An 11,497-nucleotide genomic window follows, 5' to 3' on the forward strand; every position below is an offset into this window, starting at 1 on the left:
CATGCAAATCAATTTAGGTTACTTATACTTTATCTTTTAGTAGGGTTAAGTTAACTGGTGATTCTAAATAGCTCCTACATGTCTCTCTGTGTTAGCCCAGCAACAGACTGGTGACTTGTTCAGGATGTAGCCTGCCTCTCGTCAAATGGTGGTTTCGATAGGATCCAGCCTATATTTTCTCCCCATTACAATAAAACTACCATAAAAACCATATTTAGTATGATGCCTAGCAACCACCCATTTAATATAGATAAGAACCTTAAGAAGTCTAAGCCATTCCTGTGTGCCAAGTATGATCGCTGAACTCCAGACTGTGTAGGAGCTGGCAGTCCAAAAAAAACAAAAAAAACAATCATCACACACAGACAGACTTCATGTGTTATGATAAGATGGTAAATATCGTTTTCATATAATTTGTAAATGATTAAGTAACTAAAACATTCAGGCCACATAGAGACCACTGTCATTGGCCTCATTCAAGATGGTGATGAGTCTGCATACTGGCAGGAAGTTGAGCGGCTGGTACTCTGGTGCAGTCAGCACAATCTGGAGCTGAACACTCTTAAGACTGTAGAGATGACAGTGGACTTCAGGAGACATCCCTCAACTCTGCTCCCCCTCACCATATCAGACAGCCCTGTGTCAACTGTGAAGACCTTCAAGTTCCTGGGTACAACCATCTCCCAGGACCTGAAGTGGGAGACCAACATCAACTCCATCCTCAAAAAGACCCAGCAGAGGATGTACTTCCTGAGACAACTGGGGAAGTACAGTCTTCCACAGGAGCTGCTGATCCAGTTCTACACTGCAGTCATTGAGTCTGTCCTGTGCTCCTCCATCACAGTCTGGTATGGAGCAGCCACTAAACAGGACAGGAGCAGACTGCAGCGGACTGTACGGGCAGCAGAAAGGATCATCGGCACCCCCCTGCCCTCCATCCAGGATCTGTACCTCTCAAGAACCAGGATACGGGCAGGGAAAATCATCGCAGACCCCTCACACCCTGCACACAGACTTTTTGATCTGCTGCCCTCTGGCAGACGGTACAGAAGCCTGCAGACCAGGACCACCTGACACAGTAACAGTTTCTTTCCCCTCGCCATCTCCCTTCTTAACAGTTGACCTGTCACACTGCTCCCACTGCCAGACTGCAACTGCACCTTATGTACATTTTGTAGTATTCATTCCACCTCATTCATTTCTGTATTTTATGTATATACGTTTAGATTCGTTATTTATAGTTGGTTTACATAGCTTTGTGTATGTATGTGTAATGTGTATATATAGACACTTTTGTGTGTGTGTGTGTGTGTGTGTGTGTGTGTGTGTGTGTGTGTGTGTGTGTGTGTGTGTGTGTGAGATTTACATTGCTGTGCTTGAGAGCCACCATCTACCGGAACCAAATTCCCTGTATGTGTCTGCACATGTACTTGGCCAATAAACACGATTCTGATTCTGATTTTAAGCTTTATGAAAGCGCCATGCATATGCCTAAAATCCCATTCTGGTACAGTGCTTAGACCCTAGAGGGGGTGCCACATCTGGTCTATACTTTGATTAAATATCAAGGACCAATGGTATAAATTGCTCACTCTTTGCTCACTCTTTCCAACGGCCTCTGTACATACAGTGGGGCAAAAAAGTATTTAGTCAGCCACCGATTGTGCAAGTTCCCCCACTTAAAATGATGACAGAGGTCAGTAATTTGCACCAGAGGTACACTTCAACTGTGAGAGACAGAATGTGAAAAAAAAAAAATCCATGAATCCACATGGTAGGATTTGTAAAGAATTTATTCGTAAATCAGGGTGGAAAATAAGTATTTGGTCACCTCAAACAAGGAAAATCTCTGGCTCTCACAGACCTGTAACGTCTTCTGTAAGAAGCTTTTCTGTCCCCCACTCGTTACCTGTATGAATGGCACATGTTTGAACTCATCATCTGTATAAAAGACACCTGTCCACAGCCTCAAACAGTCAGACTCCAAACTCTGCCATGGCCAAGACCAAAGAGCTTTCGAAGGACACCAGGAAAAGTATTGTAGACCTGCACCAGACTGGGAAGAGTGAATCTACAATAGGCAAGCAGCTTGGTGTGAAAAAATCAACTGTGGGAGCAATCATCAGAAAATGGAAGACATACAAGACCACTGATAATCTCCCTCGATCTGGGGCTCCACGCAAGATCTCATCCCGTGGGGTCAAAATGATCATGAGAACGGTGAGCAAAGATCCCAGAACCACACGGGGGGACCTGGTGAATGACCTGCAGAGAGCTGGGACCAAAGTAACAAAGGTCACCATCAGTAACACACTACAACGGCAGGGAATCAAATCCCGCAGTGCCAGACGTGTTCCGCTGCTGAAGCCAGTGCATGTCCAGGACCGTCTGAAGTTTGCCAGAGAGCACATGGATGATACAATAAATTGGGAGAATGTCATGTGGTCAGATGAAACCAAAGTAGAACTTTTTGGTATAAACTCAACTCGTCGTGTTTGGAGGAAGAAGAATACTGAGTTGCATCCCAAGAACACCATACCTACTGTGAAGCATGGGGGTGGAAACATCATGCTATGGGGCTGTTTTTCTGCCAAGGGGACAGGACGACTGATCCGTGTTAAGGACAGAATGAATGGGGCCATGTATCGTGAGATTTTGAGCCAAAACCTCCTTCCATCAGTGAGAACTTTGAAGATGAAACGAGGCTGGGTCTTCCAACATGACAATGATCTAAAACACACCGCCCGGGCAACAAAGGAGTGGCTCCGTAAGAAGCATTTGAAAGTCCTGGAGTGGCCTAGCCAGTCTCCAGACCTCAACCCCATAGAAAATCTGTGGCGGGAGTTGAAAGTCCGTGTTGCTCGGCGACAGCCCCAAAACATCACTGCTCTCGAGAAGATCTGCATGGAGGAATGGGCCAAAATACCAGCTACTGTGTGTGCAAACCTGGTAAAGACCTATAGTAAACGTTTGACCTCTGTCATTGCCAACAAAGGTTATGTTACAAAGTATTGAGTTGTATTTTTGTTATTGACCAAATACTTATTTTCCACCCTGATTTACGAATAAATTCTTTACAAATCCTACCATGTGGATTCATGGATTTTTTTTTTTTCACATTCTGTCTCTCACAGTTGAAGTGTGCCTCTGGTGCAAATTATTGACCTCTGTCATCATTTTAGGTGGGGGAACTTGCACAATCGGTGGCTGACTAAATACTTTTTTGCCCCACTGTAGTGTACTTTTCATATGTCAGAAACTCTGGCTGATTGGGACCCACACCCAGTTTCACACCTTGGCTCAGGCGATTATAGGATCATCAGGGGGTCCTCTTGTCCCTCTTTGGGGGGGTTACTCCCACTAGGTTTATATCTGGGACTCCCCACCATTTGACCTTAGAACTGAAGAAGCTTCTCGGATGAGAGGTGAAACGTCTTCAAGTAACTTAAAGAAGTCCAGACGCTTTTCTTTCCAAGCTCCTTTGACTACGATGACCTGGATGACTGAGAACCTTCACAGACATATGTCAGCATGTTATTTCATTAGGAAAAGAACACAGTGTAGACAAGAGTTACAATCCACACAATCCAGCAAATGGAAAGGAAACTATTTCCATGGCTTTCAGGAACCAGAGACAGTGCTGCACTTCTACCACATGAAGCACCCTGTCAGTTTCCATAGCAGCAGCTAGAATAACTCAAGGTTAAGTAAACATGTGGCACAAAAACACAACAATAATATGAGACTCACCTTGAAAAGCTCCACATTGAAATAAAGACCATTTTCCCATATTGTTTTATTTAAATAGCTTAATTATGAAAACTTAGCATTAAAAACCACCTTAAGTTTCACAAATGTGTTCATATGCAGAAAGAGAGAATAATCTTGCACATACCCTATGCATTAAAAAAACAAAACAAAAACAACAGCGTTTATACTCAAATTTTTACATTTATAAACCAAAGTGTGGTTTTCTACGAGCAAAAACAAATGACCATACAAAAGCAACAATTAGTGGCTTGATCAAAAAAAAAAGAAAAAAAAGAAAAAAATAAAGCGGCTACATGAGAGGATGTGGTATGACTGGATACATAGAGCTTGTTGCAGAATTGCTTCCATTATCATGAGATGTGTGCTGTGTTTGTAAAAGAAAGAAAGTTGTTATAACCAACAACAACAGCATGATAGCCTGTGATGTAAATGTGCCCCTGTTTAAAAAAAAGAAAAAAAGCTTTAAGGCTTTGTGGAAAAGAGACTGGACAGAAATCCACATGTCCAGTGTAGTGTTGAACAGTTTATATTTTGAGTCTTTAGCTTCAGCTGTGCTATCAAAGGCACAGAATAATCACACCGATGTTGGTGATACAGGTATAAAAGAACTGTTTCTATTCATCTTTCCCTGAATGTGGTTGGTTTGAAACAACAGCAAAACAACCAAACTTGATAATATATACTGCAGATGTCACCACTGCATGAAGTGCCACTCCCCTTCCCTTCTCCCAGGGAAACACGTTTTTTTCCTCTTCTTTAAGTGCATCTCAAGCACACATTGTACCATCATCTGTCATCAGATGGTGAATCTGGTCTTTGATTGCACTCAAGTGCATTAAGCCATTAGTTAAGTCCGAAAACTGCGACACGCACAGTAAGGACTAAAGCTACGTCTGTGTTTGATTTCCATGGACCTACAGAGATTTTCTGCATGACTCCTGTAACGCTGGGTTTAAAATATTCATAAAACTAAATGTCCACAACTAAAACTCACCCTTCAAAAAGGCACTGCCAACTGGGCTAACCAGTAGAACTGTCAGGAGGTGTAAAGCTGGCTTTGTCTAAGGATGTCTCATTGGCCTTGAGCTTCCTGTCTTGTTTTGACTGTTGTTGTACACCACAGTGTTGCTCTGGCATGGTGCTGAGAAGGCACATTGGCAGGGCTTGTGTGGTCTCAGCAGCTTGTGGCCTGTTGGTGTCTCCTTTGGAAATCCTTTCTGATGGACCGGCAGAACCTGGCACAGTTGAGATTTGGATATTCTGCAGGATTTTAAGGTTGGGATAATTTCCTGACTCAGCCATAGCTTGATGGAGGTGCTCCCAAACAGTGATACCATTTAGATTGAGGCTGGGGTTTCTGGCAGCCTGGCACAGCAGCTCTGTGTGTTGCCGCAGCTGGGAGAGGTCCCTCTCTGTGGCGTTGCTCTGACGCATCAACTCCTTTGTGCGCAATGTAATGTCCAGCAGACCAGACTGTCTGAGGATTTTTACTGTGTTGAGAAAACGTCGGTGGCGAATACTGGTGGTGGCATCTCTGTTAAGTCCAGCCGAACTGGTTGTGAATAACGAGTAGCTGGTGTCCTGACTGGATACAGATGGGGATCTCTGGCTCATGGAAGTAGGGGTGGGACTTGAGGCAGACAGTTGATCTTGGGGTGGAGAAGAACACGGCATGCCAGTCGCTGAGAGTGCCAACTTAGGTTGTTTATGAAGGTGCTGCTCTGGCAGATTTCGGGTCACAGACGGGCCATCACCCTTTTGTTCTGAGCACACCCTCTTGCTGAGACTCTGGCATTCGTGGATTGAATATTTATCCGGTGGTTTCTTGCTGGGATGTGGCGCTATGCGTGGGTAGGAGTTCAGTATGGGTAAGTAGGAACCAGGTATTTTCCTTTCTGAGACATTAAACTTTCGGGACAAGGGCTTTGATAGCTGGAAGGTAGCAGGCAACAATCCTGGCTGCTGGAGAAGGATTATTTGACGAGAACCCGAATGGTTGATGTCAGTGACGCTGTTTCTCCAGAGAAGCTGGCCTCTTTTCTGGGTCACATCTGACTGCTGGAACAAAACAGGAAGAGAAAAGTCAATATGACACACTGGTGAGGAGCTCCACCGTACATCTGATGTGAACATTATTTTTCTTTCTGAAAGACTATCCTGTGTTGGTTGTATCCTTCTTTACCTGGTTAAGCATCGTGTTCTTGATCATGTAAACAGGTGGCTGGTCATGACCATCAGGCATCACAGAATGCTTTCCAAGATTCCTTTGCATACGTTCTTGGTTTTGTGACGTTTCTGCATGTTCACTGGCTCTGAACTGGCTTTTGTTTCTCTTCTGGTCCTCCAGTTGCCAGTCTGAACCATCTGCAGAAAAGTTATTACAGGAAGAAATGCTAACAGCTGAATGCCACATTCAAGAGGATAGTTGAACTTTTTGTGACACAATGCAGCAGAAAGATGTTTTTTCTTCCCCTCACTACCTTATCAGGCAGTACCAAATCAAACTAGGCAAACATTTGCTTTATTCTCACAAAAGGGAAGACAGGAGCAACATGCATGCTTTCCTACAGTCAACACTTCTTTTGTGGTATCAGTAACACAGTGTTTGTATTTCTGTTTTATTTATTTTCTTATTTGTATTTAAAATTTAAAAAAAGTGCATTAGATGCTCTTAAATGACTCAAGCCACACAAGAACGTCCAACAATAGTCATTGCATTATGATTTTCTTCTAATCAACTTTCACCGTGTCCCTTAGGAATGTCGCATAGATGAAAATCTAACCCCAAAAGCTAAAACTATATATTTGTAATAACCTTTTCACTTTGAATTCAAGGAGATGCTTTAGATATTATTCCAGCAAAGTTGAAGTGAAGGTATCAATGCTTGCACTGGCTTGTATATAAATCTAAAAAGCATGGTGAATAGCTATGAAATAAAATATGAAACGTTCGCTATATCGACTTGGACTCACCAGAGAAGCCAGAGTCCTTCTCGGAGCTGCAGTGGGAGCCCCTCCTGCTTGAGTCATCTTTGTCTTTAATGTCACGTATAGCCAGTAGAGCTGTATTGTTGCTCTTATCTTTAACTTTCTTGCTGGGTGCAGCACAAAGGCTGTGCTGATCCAATGGAGGCTGTTCCTTTGGCATACTGGACCCTATCAAGAAAATCAGAGAAATTTAAATAGCTCCTCTGTGCTAAGATGTAGGAAATAGTAACCCTAAACAGGTTTACCATATATATAATCCACAAATAAACAGCAATATCCTCATACTTCATACTATAGGAGGGTAACTGTTTCAGTTTAATTTGTAAAATGGAATACTCTGTTTCAGTTGATGTGTGGTTAAAATTCCTTAGACAGCAACATTAACCACAGTGTTGAACAGATGGTCCTAACATCACTCACTAAGACACAGTTAGACAGATACTTTTTAAGTCCTAACCATAAACCAGATCTTGACATACATTTAGGACTCTATTAAGCCATGTACATGCCCATATGTTTTTTTAATTAATTAATTAATCAATTAAAAAAAAAAATCACAAAACTGGATTTTAAACAATCAAAGTGTGATTGAAGCACATACTCTCAACTTTAACAAAAATGTTGCACAAATTCAGATTCAGAGGCTCAGAAGCAATTGGACAAATCCCTGATGCCAGGTGCGTCCCAGCCCTGTGTTTTATTTCCTTGAGAAATTAAACAGATAAACAGATCCATGGTTAATTGCAAGAGCTGTTTTTCACAGGGTGTCCTTTCACTGGAATGAAGGTCCAAAGAGAGAGTGTTGCAAGTGAGGCTGGAAAAAATGAAATCAAATTAAAAAAAAACAAAAAACTATTAGAAGGATAGCATACAATGTTTACCAACAATTTGGTAGATTCTTGCACGGGTCAGTGTTTCCTGAAAACCCTCTCCTGTCTGATCATTTCCTGATAACATTTACATTTACAATAATTGATTACACAGCAGTGGAGAGTAGACTTTATCAAAGCAGATGTCTTTCTGAAAGCGCTGTAACTAAGTTTCTAAAGTTAGAAATATCCTGTCTCAGAGTGATGCTGAAAAACTAGTTCATGCATTTATTACTTCCAGGCTGGACTACTGTAATTCATTATTATCAGGATGTCCAAAAAACTCACTGAAAAGCCTTCAGCTAATCCAAAATGCTGCAGCAAGAGTCCTGACAGGGACTAGAAAGAGAGAGCATATTTCTCCTGTTTTGGCTTCCCTTCATTGGCTTCCTGTTAAATCCAGAATTGAATTCAAAATCCTGCTCCTCACATACAAGGTCTTAAATAATCAGGCCCCATCTTATCTTAATGACCTTGTAGTACCATATCACCCTATTAGAGCACTTCGCTCTTGCTCTGCAGGCCTACTTGTTGTTCCTAGAGTATTTAAAAGTAGAATGGGAGGGAGAGCCTTCAGTTTTCAGGCCCCTCTTCTGTGGAACCAGCTTCCAGTTTGGATTCGGGAGACAGACACTATCTCTACTTTCAAGAGTAGGCTTAAAACTTTCCTTTTTGCTAAAGCATATAGTTAGGGCTGGACCAGGTGACCCTGAATCCTCCCTTAGTTATGCTGCCGGGGATTCCCATGATGCATTGAGTTTTTCCTTTCCAGTCACCTTTCTCAATCACTGTGTGTTAATAGACCTCTCTGCATTGAATCATATCTGTTATTAACCTCTGTCTCTCTTCCACAGCATGTCTTTTATCCTGTCTTCCTTCTCTCACCCCAACCGGTCGCAGCAGATGGCCGCCCCTCCCTGAGCCTGGTTCTGCCGGAGGTTTCTTCCTGTTAAAAGGGAGTTTTTCCTTCCCACTGTCACCAAAGTGCTTGCTCATAGGGGGTCATATGATTGTTGGGTTTTTCTCTGTATCTATGAAGCGCCTTGAGGCGACTTTTGTTGTGATTTGGCGCTATATAAATAAAATTGAATTGAATTGAAGACGACTAAGGCTAAAAGAAGATGACTAAAGACCATGATGACATTATTTCCTTGGTTGATAGGAACTTGACAACAGCTAACCAGGTGAAGAACAGAGGAAATAGGTGAGGCAATCATTGTCAAGGTAACAATCAAAAGACACATTTAAGAATGGAAATACAGAGCTGATTACACTCAAGAACAGGAAAACCAGATAAGACTTTACAAGAATATACCAAAGTTAGTCTGCACCACAATGTTGAGAAAAGTATTCTCAAAGACAAAAACAGTCCATGAACCAAAGCATACTACATCATCTGTCAAATATGGTGGAGGGAGTATTATTCCAGTGGAACTAGGTCACTAGGATTTCTTGATGAGATGTTTGCTGATAGAAGAGGCAAGAGGAAACGTCTGTCCAGATTCTGCACCTCACAATGCAAATGGATACGTACCCAAAGCCTACTGCAAAAGCAACTCAACAGTTTCTAATGGCAAAGAAATATTTTCTTCAATAGCCAAGTCTGTCGCTTGAGCTCAGCTCAACAAAGCAATGTTCGATCATTTAACGCAATGTTCGATCATTTAATGCAAAACTAAATACAGAAAGGCCCCCAAACAAGCAGTGGCTGAAAATGGCCGCAGTAAAGGCCTGGAAGAGCATCTCAATGAAGGAAAAACAGCATTTGGTGATGTCCACGGGTTCTAGACTTCAGGTAGTCATTTAGTGTGAAGGACTTTGGTAAATAAATAACACAAATAACAATTCTTATATTTAAAATTGTTTGTTAAATTATTTGTAAGTCTCTTGTAATAGTTGTAATTCCTAAATAGTAAATGCAAATTGCATTTAATTTTTGCATGCCTTCAGCTTACTCCAACCACATATTGACAGTTTGATTTATAACAAACTTCTACAGAGGGAAAATTACAAAAAATTCTTTACCCAGTAAATTGCTGACCTAATTGTATAAAGCCCAATGCCTTTGGAGTTAGTCTACAAAAAAAGTACTGTTGTTTGCACCACAGTACTCCATGGTGCAAACAACCAAGATTTCTGCCAAAGGCCTGTGAGAAATACCATCAAACAGACATAAATGTTAGTTGATGGATCTTTGCTAAATAAATAAAAATAAGTTTGTTTGCAAGACACTTACTGACAGGGCAGTATATGTGTAAACAATAGTTCAAGATTATAGGAAAGACAACAGAATTACATACCAGCATCATCTGATCTTGTTATTCAATTAGGACTCAACTGTACCATGTATCAGCATACAAATACATATAATTATATTAGGAAGTTAAAGAAAAATGGGTTTCTGGTTTTCTAACTTTCCAACAACACATTTCACACACGTTTGCAGCTTACCTGCTTGACCCCACACCACTGTCTGCTCAGCTGTGATGTGCACTCTGCTTCATGTGCTGAAGACAGTCACTCAGCTGGGAAAAACTATCTGCCAGCACCATTTCTAAATTGCCCCAAGCATGTCACCCTGCATTATGTTCTGTAAAACAAAACGTAAAGGACGAAACAAGTAATCATATCAATTCATACTGTACAACGCAGGCACCGATATAAATAAACTGACATGATAAAGCTCGGCTTTAATGAAGATACTAAAATGACTTACAATTAGGCTGTAATACACAGAACTCCTCATGTTGCCCACAAACTGTAGCTACAATCTGATATTATCCCTCTGTGCTCTCTACTGTGATTTCTCTGTCTCAAAGATGAGTTGAGATGATAACGATTTAACTACAGCAGCATGCATGGCTGTGCAGTTGAAGGACTTTTAACTTTAATGGCTGCTCTTTAAGAATTTAAAGATATTATCCTACCAATGGGGTGGGCTTGACTGATGACATCATCACAGCATTTATGATATTATCGGGCTGGTTCCATGAAGGCACCACAGCCCGCTGTCAGCTGAACAACACCACTCTTCCCCCACCCCCCGTGTTATGTAATACCCAACTTTAAGTCCGGCCCTCTTCTTACATACACTTCCTCTCACACAAACAAAAACATAAAAAATACATTTAGTATCCACGGTGGTGGCAATATAAACGCTGTGTGTAGATTATCTGTTGACATAAGCTAAACGTAAAACCTCTACGTAAAACAGCCAATTATACCATTCTAAGGCTTGTTTTCTAGATTCTCTGCTTTTTAAAAAAAAAATGCTGTCCATAAACGCTCAAATGTTATAGCTGTTGTATATCCAGTATGTATATTTTATATGTGCTTTGTCAAATTTGCTGTTTTAAAAAAACTAGGGTTAAAACTGTTTGAAATTAGGCAACGTCCATCAAACTGTTTAAGTTGAACGCCATATGCGATAAATTTCAAAATAAAACTCACAGCTTAAAAAAAAAAAAAAAAAAAAGTAAAAAGACGCGGTTCTGTGAATAGTATCATATATTTTATACACTACTCAGTGCAATATATAGTTGTTTGTTGAGTTTAGGTTCTTCCGTCACTACTTACCTGTACTTTTATCCAACCGGACAAACTGCGACGATTTTGTTTTGAAATTACAGTGGCTAAATTTTTCCTAGCTTGACGTCGCCGATCCCAGAAACGATCCGAAAAAGTGAAAACAAAACATAACCAGTGTCCGCACGCTGTCACTCGATCCTGTAAGTATGAACAACACTGTGGGAGGACAGCCCAGCGGCGACACAATTAAACGTGTGTTCGTCCTGTTTTACCTTAACTGAACCCACAGCTGCCTGTTGTACCACCTACCACACACACACGAAACGAGCTCTCTCCGCCAG

General features: G+C 41.3%; 1 protein-coding gene across 2 annotated transcripts; it reads right to left on the reverse strand.

The window, feature by feature from the left end:
• Positions 1-3,790: 3,790 nt before the first annotated feature.
• Positions 3,791-11,497, reverse strand: LOC113036819 (CLOCK-interacting pacemaker). Of its 2 annotated transcripts, XM_026193338.1 has the most exons (6): positions 11,429-11,497; positions 11,205-11,354; positions 10,080-10,218; positions 6,745-6,927; positions 5,954-6,135; positions 3,791-5,829 (listed from the first exon to the last, which is right to left on the reverse strand). In XM_026193338.1, the coding sequence occupies exons 4-6, from the start codon at positions 6,917-6,919 to the stop codon at positions 4,792-4,794; spliced, it is 1,395 nt and encodes a 464-aa protein (XP_026049123.1). In that variant the 5' UTR covers positions 6,920-6,927; positions 10,080-10,218; positions 11,205-11,354; positions 11,429-11,497; the 3' UTR covers positions 3,791-4,791. The 2 variants fall into 2 exon arrangements, with proteins under 2 accessions (XP_026049123.1, XP_026049124.1); XM_026193339.1 differs by having other exon boundaries at positions 3,791-5,826; positions 11,205-11,497.

Source organism: Astatotilapia calliptera, chromosome 14 (assembly GCF_900246225.1).
Source record: "Astatotilapia calliptera chromosome 14, fAstCal1.2, whole genome shotgun sequence".
NCBI lineage: Eukaryota > Metazoa > Chordata > Actinopteri > Cichliformes > Cichlidae > Astatotilapia > Astatotilapia calliptera.

Excerpts from the sequence above, each read along its gene's own strand:
- LOC113036819 (XM_026193338.1), bottom strand. The coding sequence starts at position 6,919 with ATGCCAAAGGAACAGCCTCCATTGGATCAGCACAGCCTTTGTGCTGCA. Across the intron at positions 6,136-6,744 it reads GAAGGACTCTGGCTTCTCTG|ATGGTTCAGACTGGCAACTG; the intron begins GTGAGTCCAAGT and ends ACTTTTCTGCAG. Across the intron at positions 5,830-5,953 it reads AGAACACGATGCTTAACCAG|CAGTCAGATGTGACCCAGAA; the intron begins GTAAAGAAGGAT and ends GTTTTGTTCCAG.